The sequence below is a fragment of the Natrix helvetica genome, assembly GCF_964273705.1.
Source record: "Natrix helvetica genome assembly, chromosome: 1".
NCBI classification, from domain to species: domain Eukaryota; kingdom Metazoa; phylum Chordata; class Lepidosauria; order Squamata; family Natricidae; genus Natrix; species Natrix helvetica.
Window position 1 is genome coordinate 188,937,979 of NC_138548.1, and position 25,321 is coordinate 188,963,299.

General features: G+C 43.8%; 2 protein-coding genes and 1 long non-coding RNA gene across 3 annotated transcripts in view; 1 reads left to right on the forward strand and 2 right to left on the reverse strand.

Moving 5' to 3' along the window:
* ATIC (5-aminoimidazole-4-carboxamide ribonucleotide formyltransferase/IMP cyclohydrolase) overlaps nucleotides 1-1,323 on the forward strand; it is an 82,386-nt gene extending 81,063 nt beyond the window's left edge. The window contains exon 16 of the mRNA XM_081967103.1: nucleotides 1,050-1,323. Coding sequence (XP_081823229.1) covers nucleotides 1,050-1,169 — 120 coding nt within the window. The 3' untranslated portion in view covers nucleotides 1,170-1,323. The remainder of the gene's footprint in view (nucleotides 1-1,049) is intronic.
* A 10,119-nt stretch (nucleotides 1,324-11,442) lies between these two features.
* The window catches only part of FN1 (fibronectin 1), a 150,379-nt gene continuing 136,500 nt past the window's right edge, over nucleotides 11,443-25,321 (reverse strand). The window contains exons 43-47 of the mRNA XM_081967190.1: nucleotides 23,748-23,912; nucleotides 16,257-16,382; nucleotides 14,130-14,236; nucleotides 13,379-13,471; nucleotides 11,443-12,348 (exon numbers count right to left, since the gene is read on the reverse strand). Coding sequence (XP_081823316.1) covers nucleotides 12,271-12,348; nucleotides 13,379-13,471; nucleotides 14,130-14,236; nucleotides 16,257-16,382; nucleotides 23,748-23,912 — 569 coding nt within the window. The 3' untranslated portion in view covers nucleotides 11,443-12,270. The remainder of the gene's footprint in view (nucleotides 12,349-13,378; nucleotides 13,472-14,129; nucleotides 14,237-16,256; nucleotides 16,383-23,747; nucleotides 23,913-25,321) is intronic.
* On the reverse strand, nucleotides 16,389-19,262 carry LOC309399418. The gene is made up of 3 exons (XR_014176516.1): nucleotides 19,002-19,262; nucleotides 17,138-18,878; nucleotides 16,389-16,596 (listed from the first exon to the last, which is right to left on the reverse strand). It is a non-coding gene; the product is annotated as an uncharacterized lncRNA (long non-coding RNA).

Here is a 25,321-nt window from a genome sequence, read left to right on the forward strand (position 1 = left end):
CCCCAACAATCTAGGTCCTCATTTTACTCACCTCGAAAGGGTGGAAGGCTGAGTCAACCTTGAGCCTGGTGAGATTTGAACTGCCAAATGGGCAGCCGATAGCAGAATAGCCTGCAGTACTGCATTCTAACCACTATGCCACCACAGCTCTTAAGATATGGTTTTTCTTCCCAAAAAGAGGCAGTGCTTTGACTACTCTTTTCAGGAGGTTGCTTGTTCTGGGCCAAAATGCAAATATCTTTTTCTGGGTAAGGGAATCCAGAAGAGGGTGGTGATCCAACTGAAAGCATTCTTAGAGACAAGTAATCCTGTAAAGCCATGACGTGTTTCATCTGGGTTATGTGAAAAAATTGGCCTTGATTTGGTTGACTTTTACAGGAGAGAAACAATCTGTGTGTTTCTCACTTGATTTTCCTCTGGCTTTTGAGTCAATTTGCAAAAGTATCCCCTTTGATCAGCTCTATGAATTGGGTGGTACGTTTATGTAATACTTATGCTTTTAATAGTATGTTCCCAAGTTTTGTACTAGGAGACTGTGGGTTGGAGTCTGGAGTCTTACAATGTCATGCCCCAAGATGCTGTCTTTGATAGTATTCAATGTTTATAAGAAACTACTGGGTGAAGTCATTAGGGAATATTGGTTGAAATGTAATTGGTATATTGATGTTACATGCCTGTTTCTTTGTATTGTCTGAATGGGGAGAGAAGTGTATCACCTAACTGGGCCCTTGAGTTGAGTACAGATAGTCCTTGACTTATAACAGTTTGGTTAGTGACTGTTTGAAGTTATAATGGCACTGAGAAAAACGACTTACGACCATTTTTTTACACTTACAACTTGTTCTATCATCCCCATGGTCACTTGATCAAAATTCAGACACTTGGCAACTGATTCATTTAGGTTGGTTGCAGTGACTCAGTGTTATGTGGTCCTCTTTTGAGATCTTCTGACAAGCAAAGTCATTGGGAAAGCCAGATTCGCTTAATAATCATGTTACTAACGTAACAATTGAAGTGATTCATTTAATAAATGTCTTTTCCTTTCTCAGAATGGAGTCCAGTTCATTGTTTCCCCGTCTGGTTCTGCTGCTGACCAAGTTGTGATTGAAGCCTGTGATGAATTGGGAATAACTCTTATTCATACCAACCTTCGCCTATTTCACCACTGATATTTTAAAATCAGTATTTTTGAAGCATATTCTTTACACAATCTGCTAAAAACTACATATGTTGAGAGTTAAAAGACATAAAAATTATGAAAATTTCTTGAAAAATAAAAATGCAAAAACTATCAATAGTGAAATAAAAGTGACATAAAATCAATCACTTACTGCTTTTTATCATTTTCAGCTAAGGATTGTACATATTGGAAATTTGTTTTTAAATTAGTGAACCTGAGATGTTCATTAACAGTAGAATGGAAGTTTCTCCTGAAATTGATTCCATGTGGATAGAAATATGATTATTTCTGGATGCAACATTTGTCATTTGAAAGCAGCGTAAGAAATGGGGAAGGAGAATATTGGAATCACTTTGGTATTATTTGTAGATGTATCCATCTCATCTGAAATTGGTGCCCGAAAACTACAGGTCAACGCTAACCTGAAGGTACACACACAAACACAACAAACCCCTATTATTAAACTGAACTGTATGATGGGAGCCTTATGTAATAATTGTTCTATATTGTTCTTTTGCCATTTTGACAGTGGGATACATAGTGATAGTATTTGGAAAAAGGATTGTATGTTATATTGACTTTTTTGTCTTGCTTTTAAAATCTTCATTGTGCATTCTTGTCCTTTGACTAATTAAAACAATGTTTTAATAAATGTTTTAATGAATAGGTAATACTTTGAAAGATGGATTCAAGATCCAGAAGCACCTTGACAGAGTTGAATACTGGGCCTTAAGTAGTAAGATGCAGTTCAGTGATAAGGAAAGTTCCTGTACTTAGGAAAAATCAAATGCATAAGTACAGAATAGGTAGTACCTGGCTGAACAGTAGTAACTGTTCAACAGTTTCAATTTAGCCTAATTAGCACAAGGGGGGGGGGAAGCTGCCTCTGCCTCCTAGCATTTACACAAGCAGCTGAATTAGTTGTTTCAGGCTGCAGGGATTGCCATAGCCAATTGCCATCTCCGCATGCCCCATTTTTACCCTCCACATCCCATTTTCAGCCCATTCCGGATTAGAATAGGCGGAAAATGGGCACGCGGAGGCAGCAATAGGCAATGGCAATCCCTTCAGCCTGAAACAGCTAATGGTGGGGAGGCCGATCCAACCCACAATCAGCTGCTTGTGCTAATCAAGCTATGCTGAAGCTGAAACAGCCCGTTTGCTGCAAGGAGGCAAATGGATGGGAGGCAGAGGCCAAAGGGTGGGAGCCGATGGGTGTGCGTGACTACATTTGGTGTATAAGACGCACCTAAATTTTCACCCTCTTAGAGGGTGAAAAAGTGCATCTTATACTCCTAAAAATATGGTATGTGTCCTAGTGGACCATTATATATGTATAAGCCAGCAGTGTGCTACAACCCCCAAAAGCCAATGCAGTCCTAAACTACATTAACAGAGGGATATCATCAAGATCACAAGTGATAGTACTGCTTTATATTGCACTAATGAGGGCACACTTTGAATACTGCATTCATTTCACCACAATACAAAATCTATGTTGAGATCCTGGAAAGAGTGCAGAAAAGAGCTACAAAGATGATAAAGGATAAACAATGGAGGTTAATATTGAGGGAATGACAGTTGGTCTTACCTGAACTGTATTCTCTTAGGATGGGGAAGCATCCAGGAGTGGGATATTCTCACAGTCAGTCTGCCCTTAAACTGAGTTAATTTTGAAGCCACGCCTCTCTGCTTCCTGTGCATGGCTCCTGTTTCAACAAAGATCACAGCTCCATGGAAAAAAACCTGCAAAGGAAGGGAGAAGGGAAAGGCACCCGCCTCCTCAGCTCTATTTGTGACCCTTAAACAAAGCAGAAGCTACCTAAGGGTGGGACCTGGACGCTTCCCCATCCTATGAGAATACAGTTCAGGTAAGACCAAGTGTCATTCTCCGTAAGGAATGAGGAAGCATCCAGGAGTGGGAGATGCCAAAGCTACCCCCCAAAGGAGGGAACTAAGAAGCATGAGAATGACCATTGTCTTACCTGAAGGGTCCATTTCAGGGCGCTGCAAGGGAGAGTCCAAAGAAGGGTTAAACACAGCCAATCTGCCCAGAACTGAATTGAAACTTTAAGCCACGCCTCTGGTGCTGACTATCTTCAGATTTATTCAATGAAGACGTGGAACAGTTGCGCGCTGAAACTTCAACTGGAGGTCTAATATGGAACAAGTCAAAAAATAGTCCAAACAACAATAACAGAAACAACAAAACAACACTGACTTACAAACACCAGCGGAGAATAGACCCCAGGGCGAGGTGGACTCTCCCTTGCAGCACCCTGAAAAGGACCCTTCAGGTAAGACAATGGTCATTTTCCAGGGCGCTGCTCTGGAGAGTCCAAAGAAGGGACATGCCCAAGCTAACTGTCACTAGGGCGGGAAGGCTCAGCCATCAGGGTCGCTCCGCTGGTATGGATGCCCTGAAGAACACGTCTCCCAAAGGCCCCCTCCGCCGATGCAAAACTGTCCAGTTTGTAATTTCGGACAAATGGAGACAGAGAAGTCCAGATGGCCGCCTTGCAGATCTCTTCAACCGGTGCCTGTGTAGACCAGGCAGCTGTGGTGGCGGCGCTTCTAGTCGAATGTGCTGTGATATTGCGAGGCACAGGAACGGACTGTAAAACGTGGGCAAGCGCAATGCAGGCTCGCAGCCATCCGCCGATGGTAGATGAAGAGACCTTCTTGCCTTGAGAAGCTGGTTGAAAGGAGACGAATAGAGATTCAGATTTCCGAAAACTGGCCGTGCGCTTGATGTATCTGCGAATAGTCCTGCGCACATCCAGCATGTGCCAGCGTTTTTCCCTCGGGTGCCGAGGATGCGGACCACCTCCTGCGCCCAATGAAACCAGGAATTGACCTTTGGAATGAAGGAAGGATCCAGCCTCAGGATTACTCTGTCGTTACGAATGAGACACAAGTCCTCTCTGACTGACAAGGCAGCCAGTTCCGATATGCGACGAGCAGACGTGATAGCGACCAGAAAAACCGTCTTGAATGTGAGGTGTCTGAGACTGGCCGTCTTAAGTGGCTCAAACGGGGGCCCGATGAGGGACCACAACACTACATTGAGATCCCAAGATGGGTATCTGTGGACCACTGGGGGTCTCAGGTTGGTCGCTCCCCTGAGAAAACTGCGGATGGTCTGATTCCAGCCAAGAGATGCGTAGCCCTCAACTGAGAGGATGGTTGACAGGGCTGCCGCCTGGCGCCTCAGGGTGTTAGGTGCCAGGCCCTTGTCTAAACCTTCCTGCAGGAAGTCCAGGATGACAGGAACCGAAGCAAGGGGCGCAGACGTACCATGAGCAGTGCACCAACTGGCGAAGGATTTCCAAGTGGCGTCGTAGATGCGCGTTGTGGACTGCCGTCGTGACGCTTGGATGGTGCCAATCACTTTGTCTGAAAACTTGCCTCTGCTTAGGAGATCCCTCTCAAGTGCCAGACGGCCAGCTGCAGCCACTGGGGCTCTGGATGTTGAAGGGCCCCCTGGCTGAGAGAGATGTCCTGTGGAGGAATCCGCCACGGTGGTGTGATCGAAAGACTCACCAAGTCTGCAAACCAGGTTCTCCTGGGCCAGTACGGTGCTACCAGCAGCACCTCCGCCTCCTCTGCTAGGATCTTCCTGATGACTGGGAAGAAGAGGTAGCGGGGGGAAAGCGTAAAGCAGACCTTTCGGCCACGGGCCGTGCAGCGCGTTGACTCCTTCCGCCCTTGGGTCGTGGAACCTTGTGAAGAACCGCGGAAGATGCGCATTGGCCGCGGTGGCGAACAGGTCCAGGCTGGCATCCACCGTGTATAGCTTCTTGTCATGGCTGCTGGGGGTAGCCATGGTAGCTGGCTGCGCCCACTGTCTTTGAACTAAATTGAGGAACATCTTGGGCACAGGAACTATTTCCTGGACCGAAATGGGTTCCTCAAAGAGATCCCCAGATAGATCATCAGGGTCTACAACCTCTTGAGCTGGGGGGGGTGGACCCCATGCAAGTTGAGATCTTAGCCTTATCTAAAATGGTTTTGAAATTATCCAAATTAAATAAGCCTGAAAAGGCCGGCTTTTTGGCGGGGCTTGCCTCATCCCCAGAGAATTCAGCTTCCTGCCTAGGAAGAAAATCCTCTTCCTCCTCCCAGTCTGACTCATCGGAGGCCACTGAAGAATGCAGGGACGGGGGTGAAAGGCTAGGAGCCATCTCTCTGGAATCCTCCTGGGGTTGCAAATGGTGGGTCTTGCGAGTGCGCTTGCCACATTTTCGCATGCCTGCCTCAATGCCCTGGGAAATGGCCCTGTTAATTATTTCCTGCATTTCAGTGGATAAATTAGGCCCTTGGTCCTCAATGGGGCGAACCCCTTGAGTGGGCCCGGAGATCGGCTGTTGAGGGGCTAAGGGCCCCATTGGAGCTGGTCCCTCCTCCATATCAGAGGGACAGGCAAAGAGATCAGCCTGATCAGCCATGGAATGGCCTGGAGAAGTTGCCATGGCCAAGGAATCCCCTTCCTCTTCACTATCAGAAATGGGGCCTCCCTGGGCTGGAGGAATTTCCCTGGAGGGCTCCCCAGGAGACACCGAAAGGGAAGATTGGGCCTGCTGTTGGTCTTTGGAAAACTGTTTTTCTAAGGCCTTCTGTCGCCTTAATGCATATTTGTCTAGGCCTGAGCCCTGCTTGGGGCCATGCCTGGAGTAAGGCTTACTCCCTCTAATGGCCTCCCTGGCAGCTTTCCCGGCCTGTCTTACAGGGGCTCTGGAAGAGACACCCTCAGAACTCTCAGGGGCCTGATCTGCCATGGTAACAATCACTGGTTGGGACAGTAGGGGGATGGGAAAAAACCACCACTCACCACCTCCAGAAAGCCCACCGCAGCACGATGCTCCTGAGGAGACAGAGAAACTGCAAGGCCTGAAGTAGCTTGGAATCTTTAGGCGCGAGCAGAATTTGCTCCCAGCGCCTGCAGGAGAGTAAGGGAAGCGACCCAGCAGGCCACGATCCCACGCCGCTATCCCTTGCTTGGATTGGGGCCCAGGTCGCCGGTCACACCGGCCAAGTCTGACTCCACACGGCTCCTGCAAAGAGCCAGGCACCAGGCAGCTGCGGCAAAAAACTTTTAAAAGTAGAAACGGAAGGTTGCGCAATCCAAAATGGCGGCCGGAACTCACTGCTGCTTTGCGCGCCAAATTTGAAGAGGGAAGAAGCCAAAATGGCTGCCCTGGAAGCCCACGCTGCAATTTGACTTGCTAGAAGCACAAATTGCAACGGAGGGCTTCCAGCGGGAATCGGCCCCCAGTAGGGGTGCCCCAACAGCGCTGGTGTTGGCACTCCGACCCACGCGCTTCCCCCAACAGCTGCCTGCGGCTTCCAGGAGCCAGAGCAAAGCCCTGGACTCCAGGAGAGCCGAAAGGGTGAGAAAAAAAAACCAATTAAAAAGGGGAAAAAAACAAACTTAATTTAAAACTCACCAGCCTGCTCTAAAAAATCCTTAATTACACCATTTTAAAAGGTATTCTTCCTCTGGAGAGTCCAAGGAATCAATCTTAGAACTGGAGAAAAATTTTAGCGCGTCCACTGGGCTAGCTGAATTGAAAAAATCTGAGGATAGTCAGCACCAGAGGCGTGGCTTAAAGTTTCAATTCAGTTCTGGGAAGATTGGCTGTGTTTAACCCTTCTTTGGACTCTCCAGAGCAGCGCCCTGGAAAAGGCTGGGCTTCCAAAACCATCTGTAAAACCCTGCAACCATACGAGGCTTCAGCTGAAGCATAGGCATCAAGGTGGTAGTGTTTGATGAATGGCGTGGGTGAAACCCAGGCAGCCACTCAACAGATGTCTAAACAGAGCCTGTGCGGACCAGGCTGCTGAAGTCGCCACACTCCTCGTCGAGTGGGCAGTGATGCCAGCTGGCACCTGAACGCCCTTTGTCTGATAATGCGGTGGAAACTGCTGACCTAATCCAGCACCCGATGGTGGAAGGAGTAACCCTAGCCCCTAAGGAGAAAGGCCTAAAAGACACAAACTGGCTCCATACGTCAGAACGAAGCAGTACACCGAAAGGTAAATGTGCAGCGCCCGTCGGACATCCAGCCTTATGCCATGACCGCTTTCTGCCTCTGGAAGGAGCGAGGCAAAAGTCTGACAGCACAACCTTCTGAGCCCTGTGAAAGGATGTGTTAATCTTAGGTAGAAAGGAGGGGTCCAAGCAAAGCACCACATGATCCTTGTAGAGCACCCAGAGATCCTCCCTAGACGATAAGGCACTCAGTTCCGAGCTACATCTGGCGGAAGTGACTGCTACCAAGAAGTCTACCTTGAGGGTGAGATACTGAGCACTGACTGTCCTCAGCGGTTCGAAAGGTTCCTCTGCAAGTGCCTGGAGCACCACCGGTAAGTCCCATGTGGGAAATCTGGACAACCGGTGGCTGGAGATTAGCAGCCCCTTTAATGAACCACATGATCACCGGATGCTGAGCAAGTGATCTGGACCTCTCACCCCCAGCATTGCAGATAGCGCCACCACCTGTCTACGGATGGTGCTGTAAGAAAGGCCTTTCTCCAACCCATCCTGTAGGAACTCTTAAGACCTGAAGGATTGAGGCCTCGGTGGGAACCACGTGCCCCCCTGCACCAGGTTACAAAAGAGGCCCACGTGGCATTGTGTATGTGTGTGGTCGACTGTCTACGTGAGGCCACGATTTTTCCAATCACCCTATTGGAAAAATTGGTCACCCTTTGATGTTCCTGCTTAAGTGTCAGCCGGTCAACTGGAGCCACTGTGGGTGGAACAGGACCCCCTGGCACAAGACTACCTCCTCCTCTGGAATCCTCCAATGGGGTGCTATGGAGATGTCTATGTCAGGGGAAATTTCACCCTGAGCTAATGAGGTGTAGACCGTCGGCTTTCCTAAAAAGCATATCTTCAGAAAAAGCGAAAATAAGACCCGATAACATGTTCTAATTAAAAACAAAACTTTTAATATGAAAATAAAATAAAACAAATCTATCTAATTGTTACATTTTGGCAAGAGCAATTGTCGCCCACCTTCTTGGCAGACGAACAAGATCAAAAGACTGGAATGTGTGAGCAGGCGCAGTACATCACTTGCTGATAAGGCCAGTGACCTGCGCAATAACTCTTCAGCTCAGCTAGCAAACAACGCAGTGACACCCCTTCTTTTGCTAGTTGGGCTGATGTCATCAAATCATCAAATAAGGCACATCTTCTTCTGCAGATACTCATGTTGAGCTGCTGGAAGTGATTTGTTGAACATGTCAGCAATCTGATCATGTATGGAAACATTGCAATTTAACAAAACCTTGCTTAACTAATTGCTTTGTGTTTTGATAACGAATGTCAATGTGTCTGGACCTAGAACCTGTAAAATGTGACTCAGAAATATAAACCACCGATTCATTATCTTTCATCACGGTGATTGGTCGAATCGGACGTATCCAGATATCTGTGATCAAAGCATCAAACCACATTAGAGAATTACATGCATCTGAAACACAAGCATATTCAGCTTCAGTAAATGAACATGAAACAAAACTTTGTTTTCTCACTTGCCAGTAAACAGGACATCCATTCAGGAACATCATGTAACCTGAAGTACTTTTGCGTGATTTCTTATCACTTGCCCAATCAGAATCGGCATAACAACATAACTTTGCATGATCAGTGTGTGTTGGTTCTAGCAATAACTTCATGTATTTAGTGTGTTTCAGGTGTTTCAATAACTTCTTAATGCATGTCCAATGAAATTGTGTTGCCTTACCTACGTGTCGTGATAAAAGATTAACACTAAGTGCAATGTCGGGTCTGGTCCAACTACTAATGTATAATAGTGACCCAGTGACTGAACGATATAGTGTTTGGTCCTCGAATTCAGGACTTGGTTCATGTGTTAAGTTGTGAAAATCTGTTTGCATGGATCTCTTTGTTGTGTTAGCATCTTTCATGTTGCAATGATGCAAAATGTGGTCAATTTTCTCTTGTGAAAGACTAAACCCCTTCTGTGTTTTGTCAATCTGAACACCTAAGTAAGTGCTAATATGACCTAAAGATTTCAATGTGAAGTATCTCTGCAAAGCTTTAGCAAAAATCTCACTCATTTTCTTATTTGGACCAATATAAACGATATCATCAACATAAACAAGAATTATCTCATATGCATTGTTAGATCTTTTTGTGAACACGCATTCATCAGTTTCAGACTTAATAAAGCCCATTGAATTTAGTTTGTCAGTAAGACATAAGTACCACATTAAACCTGACTGTTTCAGACCATAAAGACTTTTGTTCAGGAACCAGGTATCCCCTTCTTGCTTTCGGAATCCTGGAGGTCCTCTCACGTAGATCTCATCATCTAGGTCTGCATGTAGATAAGCTGTGTCCACATCAAATTGGGGCTTGGGGTGGAGCCCCAAAATTCATTTCCTTTCCCCATCACAATCTGAGTTGTAAAGGTACTCAATTTATGATAGTTGGACCAGATTTTTTGTTGCTGAGCAAGATGGTTGTTAAGTGTGTGATGCCTAATTTTATGACATTTTCCCCACAATCAAGTGAATCACTGCAATTAAGTAAATCATGCAATTGTTTACTGAATTCAGCTTCCTCTATTGATTTTGCTTGATTTTGAAGGTCCACTTGTGATCACATAAGCATTGCAGCTGTTGTAAATATATGCTGGATGCCGTGCTCCACGTTTGATTGTGAGACTATGGGGATGGTACATGGTCATAAGTGTGAGGACTGGATCACAAGTCACTGCCTTTGTACATTTGAAGTGACTAAACAAATCATTGTAAGTTGAGGTCCACCTGCAGTCCTCTCCTGTTGTAGATAACTAGGCTAAGCTTGAGGGAGGGGTCAAACATGTCATGAATCTCAAGTCCCCTCAAGAGACAGTTCAGTCCAATCCACCTTGAATTCCATTAACTCTTATTTTCTGCCAATTTGCTTTGATGGTACAGATTCTTGCAATTAACCTTTATATTCATTTGAACAGATACAGCTATGTACTATAAATTAGGTAGAATATATGTACATGAGTCACAAAGTCTGTTCCCCCTCTTCAGTCAATCAAACCTGCTGATGGTGAGAGTCCAGAAAATGTTTGATTCCCTCACCTTATACATAAATGGGAAAGGATACTGAAACATAATGTTGTAGGCAACTTTTCCAAATTGATATATTCCTCCCAACAGATATTTGTTTTATCAAGGGATGTGAAGCACCTTCAAACTGAGGTGCTTTGGACTGAGCATTGACATGTATACTGTTCCTGTCAAGGTCTCTCTTAAAGAGACTGTGTTTGCCTTCATAACTGCACAGTAGGCTCAACCTCTTGAAGGCTGCTTTCAACCAAGAAAGAAAAGTGGTCATAGTCACAGTCACATCTAGTGCAAGGAAAAGGGCTAGGTTACAGAATCTTGGGCACTGGATATGCATACTGTCAGGCCTGCAGCTAGGTTTATTTTGGATCTTTGGCCTGCCACACTTCTATTTACTATGCTGTTTCTATAGTGGGGAAATGGGAGGAGATAGTAAACAGTAGGATGTGATGTAACGAAAATAAAATTCCTTTTAGATTACCAAGGTCATCCTTTGTCTTGGTACCTCTGCATCTGACCAGAACTGGATGCGTTGAACTGCCAACATGGCAGTGGAAGATTGGACCATGTGATGGACTTGTGGGTGTGGGGGCAAGATCTTGAACTTTCAACGGTATGGAAAACCAAGGAGTTTCAGATTCGGGTTTCCCAGATGTGCCAACATGGCTCTCCTAATAAATTGGAACTTTGAGCAATACTTTGCCTTGGACTCTGATTTAATTTTGGATGCTATTTGGCACTCTGACACATACTTTATCTCCCATTTATAGGTGAATATAATAGCCCTATCCATCTACGATCCCAGAAGTCTAATAATTCTTAATAATTTGCAAAAATTTACTTTTCCATTCTGGATGAACCAAAATGTGGGTGTTTAAAAAGTGGGTTAAAACTTACACACAAATGGAAAGCTCACTGTGCAATAATGGGGCAATAATCTTTTATCAATCTAATTTCCTTTGGAGTTTTATTTTGAGAAAACAATTGATAGGAAATTAAAGAATTTAGCAACCTTTCTATGGCTTTCTATAATACCTAATATTGGTTCTCTTTAGTTCTATTCTGTTTCTGTGGGCTGCTAAGTATAATGGTGTCAGAAGTGATTACAGATTGCTGAGCTCAGGTTAATTAGAAAAAAAATCAGACAATAGTTCAAAAAAAGACAATTTGGTGAAACCTTTTATTAAAAGAATTGTCTCTCACAGCAGAAAGCTTTGGCACTTACAGTATAAAAAATAATCACTGTTCATAATTATACCAATTTTTTCTGTCCACAGTATACTAAATGTCTTTAATGTATTTTCTTGTAGAAAAATATAAGGACATTTAGAGATGGGGGGGGGGAGGTATAGAAGGAAATTGATGTTGATAAATAACAGTATAAGATACATATATACTGCTAGGAGAAAAATAGGATCATTTATAAAGATCAAGGCTGTGAATATTATAAATATCACAGTAATAGGATATGTAGTTCCTATTGACGCCTGCATGGTTAGCAGAACATATTTCTTTCTTGGATTTTCATTTGAATATTCAGTATTTTCTCTCTCCAATTTTTATGGTCCCGGGGGTGTTTACAAATGGCTGAGCGTTTATTATTAGCAATAGTTTCTTTAAGGAAAATATTGAAAGACTTTGAGAAAAGAATGGACAGCATGTATGCTTCGTAGCTGAAAAGAAGAATTGAAATACACCAGAACAGATCTCCTTTGGACAAGCTGTAAACTGAGCAAAAGTGGAGAAGTGCAGCTGTTGTAAGGCTATCAGGCCTGGGATAGGAAAATCCAGATGACCACCAGAGGGCAGAAAAGAATCTAAAGTGTTTTGTATGTCTTTGCTACAAACTTGTGGTCATCCAGATTTTATGGAGCCCAAATATAGCTAAATGCTTTCATTACCACAAGATAAGATAGATCTGCTTTCTCCTAGCAGAATTTATAGTGATAGTCTTGGCTGCAACCTCTTTTTGCTTGATGTTGAAATCTTGATAATTAATCTCCACGTTGGTTCTGTGCATCTGAATGTAGATGTAAGGGATAGAAGCATTCAATTGGACAGTGGATATTCTGCTGGAGGAAACATGGATAAATATAATTAGTAGTCATAATGTTAAAAGGCAGCAAGTATCTTACTGAAAGTGTGGATAATCTGAACAACATTTATACTGTAGGCTCTTCATGAAAAATCTTAAAATGATCATTTGATTTCAGAACAAAAATTCAGTGTCTCACCATCTGCAACAACCTGAGATTAGATCAAAATACATGTGACATTATATGATGTAAATTCTGCCCTTCTGTACTTAGTCCCTGATATTTTGCCCAAATACATAATCACAGACTTTGCTTTTTTAATGCATATTTTATCACTTGACACCTACAGACATCTATGCTAATGTAATTGATGCTTGGGACTCCATGGAAAAGTACTTTGCATTTGTTTTATATTTTGTTTAAGCCTTACCTTTTCTAGTTTATATTACTGTGATTCTATCATGTAGGATGCAAACAGATCCATATAATTTACCAAAGAAAGTGAAATTATTTGATATCTAACAGCTCAATGTTACTTATGTTGGGGGCGCCTGTGATGACCTGAGCGCTCTGCCAGCAAAAACGGGCTTCTGGGCTCTGTTTTTGGCTGCAATGGCTTCTTGCAGGCACCATGGGCCAGTCCTTCACTGTTTCCAGGGCGGCCCCGCAGGCCAGATCTAAGCACCCTGCAGGCCAGATCCAGCCCACGGGGCTTGAGTTTGACACTCCTGCTATAAATCATGTTAGGAAGCTGTGAAATTTGCTTTAGAATATATGCTCCACTATTTTGGCAATGGATAAGGCAAAGGAACTCTGAGCACTAAACACAGAATTTCATATTTATTCTTATACAGTAGAACACTCCCATTTCACAGAAAGCAAATGGGTGAAATTGTGAGGAAAAAAAATACACAATAAGATATTCACCCATCATCCAAGGACAAAATATGCAAACATAGTGCCTGCAGAATCATAAAATCTAATTAGTAGAAAAATACTTTATTCTTAGTATTGATTAAAATTTAAGAGCCACATATGAACCTATAGAAGGCAAATGTTCACTTACCGTGTTTGTGCTTTGTTGCTCTCTCTGTAAAAAGGTTTGACTAGGAGAACCTTCAGACACACCAGGTCTACGGCAATTGTCACAACGCCAGCCCTGTACAAATTTTTAAAAAAATCCAAACCTGAATGTTCTTGAGGGTATTTTCAAATGTTGTTGGACTTCATCTCCTTCTTGACCTGGGTCTTTGGGCTGGGAATCTTGGTAAAGATTCCAAAAGCATTTTTGGAACAGAAAGAATACCTGCTTTGATGCCCAGATTTAAAGGAGGTGGCTATACAATGGGTTATGGAAATAATATAATTTTAACAACTCCAAGATAAGCAGATTTAATTCAAAGTTTTTATAGCTGCCCATTCAAATATGTCTTATGGGCCGTTCTTATTAAATGTTGCTGCAAATAACAATTTATGAAAATAATGGTTTTATGTATATACATATCATATAAAATAACATACTTTTTAATTTTTCATTATCATGTTTGATAATTTTATCTGATTTACCATTTCTCATAGGTCTGTTTTGAAGATACAGTCAACCCTGTGAATATGAATATTTTTATGTACCAGATCAATTTAATTACTTGGCTGGTTTCTACTACTCACAAACACAGTCAAATGTATCTAAATTTTAAAATTGACATTATCTTTAACTTGATTCAGAGCAGTTTTAAGTGCTTTAAGCAAGAGCACGAGATTATAAAAATTGTCTGGTTAAATAAACAAAAAACATGACATAGAATGGAAATACCTACCTGTTGCCCTCCATAGCAAGTACATGAGCAGATGGCCCCAAGATATTCTTTCTGCCACTGCTCTCCTACATGATACATCTTGCCATCATCATAACAAGTTGCTTCATCTGCAATCGATTAATAAATCTTTCAAAAATTGGAGGACTACCAATGCTTTGTTAACTGATGTATGCATTATCATTATCTCCAATATTAGTTTCATCCTAAAACATTGCCAAATTATTCTTAAATAATTAATTCTATTGCTTTCTACTATGAGCACATTTTTGCAGATTCTTTCCCCCCCATAATTATCTATGAAGAAAACATTTCATAGAGTTGAAAATAATTACAGAAATCATTGAATCCCTCTCCTGCTCAGTCAAAATATTAGCAAAGATATTTTGTGGAAGCCTGTTCTACTGGTTGATAGTTCACTCTGTTCTTTTTGATATCTATCCTGATCTCTTTCCTTGTAGCTTGAACCCATTGGTACTAGTCCTGCCCTTTACAATGAAAAAGAAGTTCCCTCTGTCTTAAAAAGTTAGAGGGAAAAGGAAACCTAATTCTCAAACTCTTCAAGTTTGTCAATAGTGTTCAGTCTGGTACTCCAGAGCCATATGTGGATCTCAAAATTCCTCCATTTCTGATTACATCTACCTGTCAGAAAGCGCCCTAGTCCACAATTTTACCCACCAAGTGGCAGTCTTTAGGATGTCATTAAAAAATTAGGAATCTGCATTCCATAAAAATGTTGTATTCCTGCTGCAATTCAAGGGTGAAGGAATTTTAGTCCCATAATGACTGTGAGGATAGTTATAGGGACACTAGCAGTGTATCAGAGCATGATCTGCTGACTGGCTGTTCTTCTATTACAGTAGGGATTGTTTTATAACTTTTTATATTTAACTATTTGAATTCTGCAAAATAATCTATATATTTCTATTTAATATAGGTAGTCCTTGAGTTACGAATGAAATGGAGCCTGCCCATTCCATTCATAACCCGAGGATTCGTAGGTGTGAATTGCGTAATTTGAATGTGATCAATTCTTCATTTCACTCACACATTCGCTAATTGAATGCAAGGCTCATTAAGTGCACATGAGATATCTCAGGGTGGGGAAGACCATGTAGGGCTTAGTGATAGAACAGGTCTTCTTATTAAGATACCTTATTCTCCCTCCAATGGGGTCCCCAGAATTGCTCTCCCCATATCCTGCCATGCTGGGTCACTTACCTTATGAAGAGCTGTCTCTCCAGCCTGTTTTTTTTTTGTCTGCTCGCTCCTTTCTTTTTTTTCCAAACAAAGTTTTTTATTTTTTGTTTTGCTCCCTCCTTTCTTGTCAGCAAAGCACTTGATGAAGCCTTAGGCGACAAAAAATGAGGTGCAGAGGGCCACACATGCCCTTCCAGTCCTCCTTTCTCCCCACTGAAGTGCTTGATGAAGCCTTTGGTGACAAGAAAAGAGGTGCAGAGGGCCTTTCCGGGCCTCCTTTCTCACCGCCAAAATGCTTGAGGATTGAGGCGCTGTAGGCTTCAGCAGCCTTTTGGAAAAAACCTTTGCTGGTAGGAAAAGAGCTTCAGAGAAACACACCCATTCCTCCCAACCTCCACTGGGAGCCAAAGCCTACAGGAACGCAATCTGTAGACAGCCTTCGGCAAGAAAATGGCAAATGGAGGGAAGGCCTAAAGGACCGAAGCCTTCCCTCTGTTTGCAAATGTGCAGGCCTCAATTCACAGAGAAAGAGGCCTAAATTGCAAGATCACGCAAGATCAGTAGCATGAGATCTTGCATGATCTCATGCTATGTTTAGGCCTCTGTTCTCTGCGAATGCACTGAAATCCTGAAGCAACGAAGCAAGCAAAAAAACTGTGACAGTCTTAGCAAAGGAAGTCTCCACAGGCGAAGTGTCTGGTTGGGGTGAGGTGGGGGTGGAATAGGCAGAGCAAATGTTGCAGAGCTTCTGCATCATTTTTAAGGGTGAACAACTGCCTTGGTGCTGCAACATTTGTAATTTCGGGACTTGTTCGTAAACACTAGGGAGCGCCTGTTGTATAACTTAAAACGTTCACTAAGGGAACACTCGTAATTCAAGGATTATCTGTACAACATAAGTTAGAGACACTATTCATGAAAAATACATACGAGGGTCACACTTGAATTCTCCTTTTCCATTTCCAAGGCAAGTGCAGCTCATCACCTGGCCATTCTCTCCATGCCTATCCCACTTCTCACCGATCTTATAGTTCATCCCATTGTCATGACACCACTCTGAATGAAACAAAATAATAGTTGGAAGTTGAATGATTTGCAATTGCATAGCTTTTAATACAAGTTGATTTTTGTACTACTTGTCCCCTGAAACTGATTTATTGGTGGTAGGAAACTTCACAGAGCAACATCTTAGTTGAGAAAGCAAGAACTCTGCTCCAGGGCCACTGAAATAAAATGACAACTTAATCATAGTTGGACATCTTAAGAAAGCCTCACCAGCTCACTATTTTATAATATAAAATGAAATAACAATGATGTAATGAATAATGGATATAAATATAGATTGAAATACCACATGGATTGATAATTAATAATGGAAAATTATATTTGGAGTTGTGGATGACTGAAAATTCTATGGTTAACGGAAAGTAGAAATGTGTAATATGAATCAATGGGAATTTTTTGACTTAATCTTTATTCTTATCTCTTAGAGATTGGCGATATAATTTTATAAAGAACTATTGTTACTTAATAGGCAATTATGGATGTAAGGAAACAAGGGTTGTCACAAATGAAAGAATATTAATGGTAACTTGAACACACAACGCTCAATGAAATACTTAACTATGTTTAATGGATAATCAGTGACTTTATTCTTAACTGTAAAAACCGTTGCACAAAAACTTGTAACCAAACGACATGCTAGATGAAATTGTGTTTTTTTTCCTCCTTGCTCTTGTTCTGTATGTGTTGTTTTGTCTTTTTTTAAAAAAATAAAAATTTATATACAAAAAAAAAAAAAAAAAGAAAGCCTCACCAGCTCAAGGTTGACTCAGCCTTCCATTTTTACGAGGTTGCTAGAATGGGGACCCAGATTGTTGGGCGCAATATGCTGACTCTGTAAACCACTTAGACTTAATGAGTGTTGTAAAGCACTATATGTCTATTGCTATTTATTATCAACATTTCAGACATTTCCTACACATTTCATATTTGCAAGTGTGAATTCTAGCTCTAAGGTCATGGCAATGTAGTAGTTGTGTTGAAGGACCCCGATTCAATGTTCAGTGTCTTCCAAAGTCCTTCAACACAACTACTACGTTGCCTTGACCTTAGAGCAAGAATGCCTAGAAAATCCCTGTTTGAGCCCCAGAACAGCTCCTTCCAATGAGCTCAGTGACTCAATGTGGGTAAGATTCCCACTATGACCTCTACTCAAATGTGTAGCAATTTACATAGCCACATCCTAGGGTCAGCCAAAATTTCTTCCTAAAATTTCATCTCAATACCTTATTTACTATTGGAACATAAAATGCATCATATGTAATACATAATTCAAGATTATTTTTGTTGTTTTAGCAAGCTTTTTTACTCCACAGGGTTGAAAATATAGGGGAATAACTCCTCAGCTATAATCCACAGTATGAATGAATCAATCAATTAAGGTTTCAAGGTGGATTCTAATAATGTCTGCAAATGCTTACAGATTGGATTGTGTGTCTGGATATAGTGATGGATTACATTGGAGGAGGGCCCTACATTGAAAGTAAATCATAATTAGGCAGAGGTAATTTTCTGGCTAGGACCATTGTATTCTCAAGAGCAGCAACATAATCTGAAAATTCTGATAAAATTATAATGTTCATGGAATTGCATGTGACAAACGTGAATGGGTAGGTTGAGTGATATAACAATGACTGGCTCAAAATTCACCTAGTGAAGGACTAGAAGAACAGTTGGTCTTACCTGAACTGTCTTTCTCGCAGTCTTGTGGGAGGGTTCAGAAATGGGTATTATCACATCCAATCAGCCCAGAGACTGAATTAGAATTGAAGCCATGCCTTCCTGTTCTCTCTGCCTGGCTCCAGTTTCAATGAGGTGGTAGATACCTGGAAGGTAAGGGTAGAAGAAACTCCTCCTCCCAGTCCACTGACTGACCTAGCTAACAAGGACCTATACTGCCTGGCTCAGGTCAACAAGTACTAAAATCCACAATGACTTGCATTTAGGGTGGGCCTGAACCCTCCCACAAGACTCCAAGAAAGACAGTTCAGGTAAAACCAACTTTTCTTCTCCAGAGTAGCTTGTGGGAAGGCTCAGGAATGGGACACACCAAGCTGGTGTCCAAGGATGGGAATCTACGGATCCTGAGCTGCCAAGGTGTCTAATACCTGTTGCAACACCCTTCTGCTAAAGGATGCCTCAGCTGACGCATAAGCATCCAGCCTATAATGCTTTATGAAGGGCAATGGGGATGCCCATGTAGCCACCCTACAGATGTCTTCAATTGAGGCTTGAGTCAACCAAGGTGGCCACACTCCTTGGGGAATGCGCTGTTATGCCAGCTGGCACTTGGAGATTCTGAGCTTCGTAAGCCCTGGCTATGACTGTCCTTATCCACCTACCAATAGTAGAGGGAGAAACTCTTGCCCCTGATGTAGACTGCTGGAAGGAGATGAAGATTGCTTCCGTCTCCTGACTGGTGAGGTGTGCTTCAAATAGATGCGCAGAGACCTCCTAACATCCAGGTGATGCCATGAACGCTCTCTCTCCCTGGAGGGAGCCGGGCAAAAATCAGGGAATACCACCTCTTGAGCCCTATGAAAGGGGAAATTAACTTTCGGTAGGAAAGAGGGATCAAGTCTGAGAACTACTCCATTGGCATGGAAAACACACAGGTCAGCCCTGGAGGATAATGCGTTGATCTCCAAAATGCATCTGGCAGAAGTAAGTGCTACCAGAAAAACTACTTTTGAGAGTTAGAAATTGGAGACTCACCGATCTTAGCGGCTCAAATGGAGCCCCAGTAAGAGCCTGAAGGACTGTAGGAAGATCCCAAGTGGGGAATCTATGAAATACTGGGGGTCTAATGTTGGCAGCGCCCTTAAGGAATCTTTTGATGACCGGATGCTGGGCCAAGGAATGAGTTTCTTCCCCTCTGAGGAGGGGAAGCTGATCCAGCTGCGCTGACTGGGACCAGGTGACAAAGGTAGACCACGTGGCATTAAATATCCGCATGATGGATTGCCTCCTAGAGGCCTCTATGGTCCTAATCATGTGGGCTGAGAAGTTAGCAGCCGCTCAATTGTTCCCGTTCAAATGCCAGGCGGTCAACTGGAGCCACTGAGGAATCCTCCAATGGGAAGACACGGACATCCACACTAGATCTGCGAACCAAGGCCTCCGAGGCCAATATGGGACTATCATGATCACCTCTGCTCTCTCTGCCACTATCTTCCGTAGGACCCCCGGAATGAGAAGAAGGGGAGGGAAGGCATAGAGAAGCTCCTCCAGCCAACTGCAACGAAGTGCATTGACGGATTCTGCTCCCTGGGATGGAAACTGGGGGATGAACCTGGGTAGTTGTGTGTTTGTTGATATCGTGAACAGGTCCACGGATGGTCGGCCAAACCTCGGACAGATCTGATCGAAGAGGTTGGGATGCAGTTGCCACTCGCCATGGTCTACTGTGGCTCTGCTGAGCTAGTCAGCCTGATGATTCTCCGCACCTGATATGTGCTCTGCTCTTAGTGACAGAAGGTGCTGCTCCACCCAGGTCCCCAATCTCAGTGCCTCATTCCATAGAGCTAATGAGTGGATACCACCCTGTTTTTGATATGTGCTTTGGTAGCCACATTGTCTGTTGGTACGAGGATGTGCCGGCTGCTGACTTGTTCTTTGAAATAACGAAGTGTACTGCCCTTAGCTCGAGCCAATTTATGTTGTGTCACAAGTCCGAAGGGGTCCACTGACCTTGGGTTAGTTGTGAGTCCAGAAGTGCTCATAGGATGCATAGAGGCTTGCATCCGTGGTCAGGATCATCCAGGCCGGATCTCGGAGCCCAGGCTGGAGATGTCCACCAATGGAGAGACAGGAGGATCTGAGGCGGCACATGAATCTTGAAAGCGGCATCGCTGGTAACATTCCTTTGACGAGGAAGTAGCAGCCACTGCAGCAGTCTTGCGTGATATCGAGCCCATGGGACGATTGCGATGCAGGAAATCAATTGTGGAGGTAGGCCTCCGTGAAATCGATCAATGCAGTGCTGGGTTGCGGATCCTGTTGCAACAGGTACGCTGCAATGGGGCTGGGCTTCCACCACACGCACGCGTCCGTGCGTACTTACTGCCTGTGACGCTTCAGCTGCTTGGTGGAGCATATGCAGGCGCTGCACGCTCCATGCACATAAGCCCCGATCGGCTCAAATACAGGTAAGAAGAGTGGGTGGGCGGGCGGGTCCTCTGGAGCACCATACCAGAACGGTACCTGGTGCTCCCAGCAGGCACCGGTATGCCCATACTGGGGCGTACCAGTTGTATCCCACCACTGGATTGATGCCAATTGATCACCCTACCTGATCCCCTCTAGAATGGACTTCAAAGACCCATTTTGAACTTTCAGTAAACTAGATGAAAATTAAAAAAATTTAGATCAAGAATAGCCCTCCATCACCCCCCCCCCAAACTTTTAGGCACCACAAACAGATTAGAGAAGCCAGAGCCTTTCTGCTCCTCTGGAACAAGCTCAATTGCATGGATATCCAGCAGATGCTGGATAGCCTTTCTCATAAGCTGATGCTTGCTCTTGTTCCGGGATGAAAAGAATGTCCTGAATCTGTTCAGGGGTGGGAGAGAAACTCCAATTGTAAGCCAAATCAGTGTGGAGAACCCATGCGTCTAAGGTAATGGAACCCCAACTATCTGCAAATAAGGAGAGGGGGCTGCCTATAGGTTGATTTGATCCCGAATCAATTCCCCCTGCAGAAAGAGCGGCCTCCATCCCCTTGAAAGGACCGCTTGCTTTATGTCTGATACCAGGAGCTATCCCTGGGATACTGCCTATCCCTGTGCCTAACAGATGGGGGGGAGGCGTACCTGTGCTGCTGAAAATCCTGCTTAGGAGGGCGAAAAGAAGGCCTCCGGAAATAAGGTACAAGTCACTGTGGGAAGAACTTGTTCTTGTCCTCTACTAAGATGGAATCCAGAGAAGTGCCGAACAAGGACCCACCTGTGAATGACGAGGATGTCAGTCGCCACTTGGACCTAGCATCGGCTTGCCAACCACAGCCACAGGAGTCACATGGAGATGATCAAAGGAGTGCCCTGGAAGCATACTTAACGACATTAAGTGTGGCATCTTCAGAGAATTGGGTTGCAGCTGGGGTCAGCTGCAGGAATGCGCTTCTGCATTTGTCGTAACCAGAACAGGGTAGTGCGATTGAAAAAGGAGGCTGAGGTGGCTGCCCAGGCCGCTGCTTGGAAGGTTTTGAGTAGCTTCAGCTCAGCCTTCTTGTCCTCCGCCTTCAGATTATCTGCGATGTCCCCCATGACAAGGGAGATGGACGAAGCCAGAGCTGCCACTGGAGCATCAATGGTAGGCATTTGTAAGGCCTGTGAAAACCCTGTTTCAAGATTGTAAAACCTGCGGTCATTACCCCTGAGGGTAAGAAAAGCTCCAGGTTGCACCCACTGATTCTTGACCACATTGAGAAACAACTGAGGGGCCGGGATCGCCTCCTTCTTCACTTGTGGTTCGGAGAAGAGACCTCACCACCACCACCTGCTGAGCACTTGTTCCCTCCGTAGGAGTAAGGGTACCTCTGAGTTTGGTGGTGGCTCTGGCTTTGCAGAGAAGAGGTTTGAATAAGGATGGAATAAACAAGTCTGTGAATGCAGGGGGATCGGGCGCTAGAGTATCCTCATCATCCGAGAGGTCTGCCCCTCTTCCTCTAAGAGGGAATCTTTACTAGGCATTGATGGAGAAACAGGCCTTCGTTCCTGAACAACTGGAGTTTCGGGATGGTCTGGATGACCTTGTGGGGTCCCATGAGATGAATGTTGCTGTGTGACCTGATTTTTTTGCTGCAGCCCCGAATAAATACCTTGAGTTATGGCCTGTGTGAGAGGGTGGGGGAGATAAGGAGATGTCCTGAAGGGAGCCTCTGTGAGAACCAGGTGATTGATTGGAGGGCCCTGCCACAGGGGAGAGCCTGCATGGCGACCTGGACCTAGAGAGAGAAGGGCTGATTCTGCTATCCCTAGCCATCCTTTCCTTCCCCATTCTGGTTACCCATTTCTCAGAAGCCTTGTGCCTATGGGAGCCACCCTTCTTTGAGGCCTTGGCAGAGTTCTTACTGGCAGGAACTTTACCTCTCCTCACCGAGAAAACCATTTGGGAAGGTCCTTCTCCCAGATTGAGAGCCCCAGGGGATGCTGGAGAGCTCACCTCTCCCTCCGGCATGGCGTCCATCCTCTTGGCCACCCCTTCCGGCCACATGTACTCACGAGTCACTGAAATTGCATCTACCACCTCCGATCTCCTTGTCCTGTGGTTCAGGGACAAGTGACAAGCCAAAGGATCAAGCATGGCACCTTGTCTCCATGTGGCTCCCAAAATGGCAGCCACCGGTCCCGCGGCCCGAAACACCACAAGACGGGGAAAAAGGCATCCACAATACAACGGGAGATCATGCCTCCAATTGCAACCTCGTTGGCACTCTCAGTGAGATCGAGTCGCCTGCAACGAGCAAGGAGTCCAGCCGATCCTTGCAACACGCCTACATGCTTCTCCTCCGAACTGCCGCACGCGGAGTCCCAAAATGGCAGTCGCCAACTCCCCGGCCCGAAAAGAAGCAGCAGCAAAGACTGTCCTGTCCCTGGTACAGTGGGAGATCTGCCTGTGGCCCAGGCAATCACCCTACAACCACCGATTTGAGCCCCAGTGGCTCTTCAATCAGTGCCTTCTCCTGGCAGTAAGGTTCAGCTTCCACTCAAATAAGAAGTGAAGGAAGTTCAGAGGGGAGGAGGTAGGAAGGTGCAGGAAAGGGAATAGCAAGGAAGATGATTTAAGGAAAGAAATCAGGAACCAAGACCAAATGGTCTCTCTAGGGTCGAGACTAAGTTGAAACTGGAGCCAGGCAGAGAGAGCAGAGCTTCAATTCTAACTCAGTCTCTGGGCAGATTGGACATGGTAATACCCTTTCCTGAACCCTCGCACAAGTTACTCCAGAAAAACCTCGAGTCATTCTCCCTACCCCAAGCTCTATACCTTTAAAAAGACATAATCTTGACTCTCAGCATCCAAGTTGCACCATGTTTGTACATTCTCTATTCCTGAATTCATGATTATTCCTGAATTTACCATATTTCTGATTAATTGCTACATGCCAACTAAGGACCATGCTTTCAAAATAGCTCTTGTCAATTGCCATTAATAAAGAGTCACTAATAAGACAAAATACAGGAACACAAATTTTTAACAAAGTAATTTCAAGTTAGATAACAACGTAGACTACAAAAAAGGGAAACTTATGAACGGTAAAATATGGGCATTATTCTAGTGTAGAAAGCACAATTAGATTATTATTTAAGAGTTCTGTATGTCCTAACTATTAGAAAAAGAGATGTACAAGAAGGTACTCACTTGAAGAATCACATCTGAAATGTCCACTACCAAGACCTAAACATTGGCACCACAATTTGAATCCATTTTCAGACATCCTTTCCCATTCATCCCCAATGGAATAGAAAGAACCAGTGAAAGTATCATAACATACATCATCAGTGGGTGGGCTTAATCTTTCAGAAACTGGAAAGCAAAGTAAATAAAATTTTGTTACATCTTAAGTTCCCCCTTCCATACATTCTGCAGGTAATGATGAATCCTCTCTACACTCCTTATAACAGATGCCTCATCATAATTACATGTCATGGAATTCTCACTCAATTCCCCTTATTATTTACAAAATAAATCAGTACTTCCTATTGTAAGAGACAACATATTTAAACAACTGAAATGCACATTCAAGGATTAGGTTCAGACTGTAACCCAGAAAGGGGAACAGAACTGGCCAAAGGACTAGCTGCTCCCTTCAAATAGTCTAGCAAGCCAGCTATCAGTAGCTCATCTTCCCTATCTTTACGCAATCCCATCTCAATGCAGAGGAAAAAAGAGAGCTCATCAACCCACTTCTCAGAAAAAAAGCCTTCTTCTATAGAGGGACATGGGAAAGGGAAAATGTTGAGACCCGCCCTAAACTGAATGTTCATTATTCTTGCTTGTATCCAAGGCTCCCCAATGGAGACATCCTTTCTTAACTGAATATAAATGTTCCCACTGTATGCAGTTGTTCCCTAATGCTAATAACTCTTATATGTTGAACTCTGTGTCTCATATGGAAAGTTTATATGACCCTTGCAACTCCTTGAAGAGAATCCCTGGAAAGAAGCAGAATTTAAGTCTCACATGCCAAGAGTATATGCAAAATGTTCCAAGTCTTGGGAAGCTGCTTTTAGCCAAGGAAAATGCCAAGAGGAGTATTTAGTGTTACAAGAAGAATGTAGCTGTGGATTTCTGCCTTTGTAGATACTCAGATCAGCTATGAAGAGGTTGTAGTGTTCAATGGCATATCATTTCAGACATGTGTGTGTGTGGGTGTCTTCTTATCATTAAGACTTTTCGCTTTAAATTCATGATTTTTCTTAATGAGCTTTTTTTAACAGAGAAAGAAATTCAGTTGTTTGTGGGCATTCCCATCTGCAAATGAAACAGCAACCACAAATATTGGGGTGGTAATCAGGGAAAAATAAAGTATTCTGAACAGGTTATTATATAACTAGCCTACTAGAGAACTGAAGAACTATGGTAGTTAGGATCCTGGACTAAGACAAGAAGCATTCCCACTTTTTCCCTCTCCAACTAAATTCCCTTCATGGGGCTGTTGTACAAGTAAACAAGACTGTGTGTGTATAAGACCAAGAAAAAGAGGGTACATGTGTGCTCTCCCTAAAGGACTATGAAGATAACATGAAGCCAGTGCAATCATCAACTAGTAAAAGGTAAAAAAAGGAGTCTCTGCAGGTTTTATTCCACTATTCATAGCTGACTTTAGGGGGCAGTCCACATGTCCGTTTCTAGGCCAGTGAAGCATTGTTACCTTCCCACCAAAGTGGCATCTATTTATCTACTTGCATTTATATATTTCAAACTGCTAGATT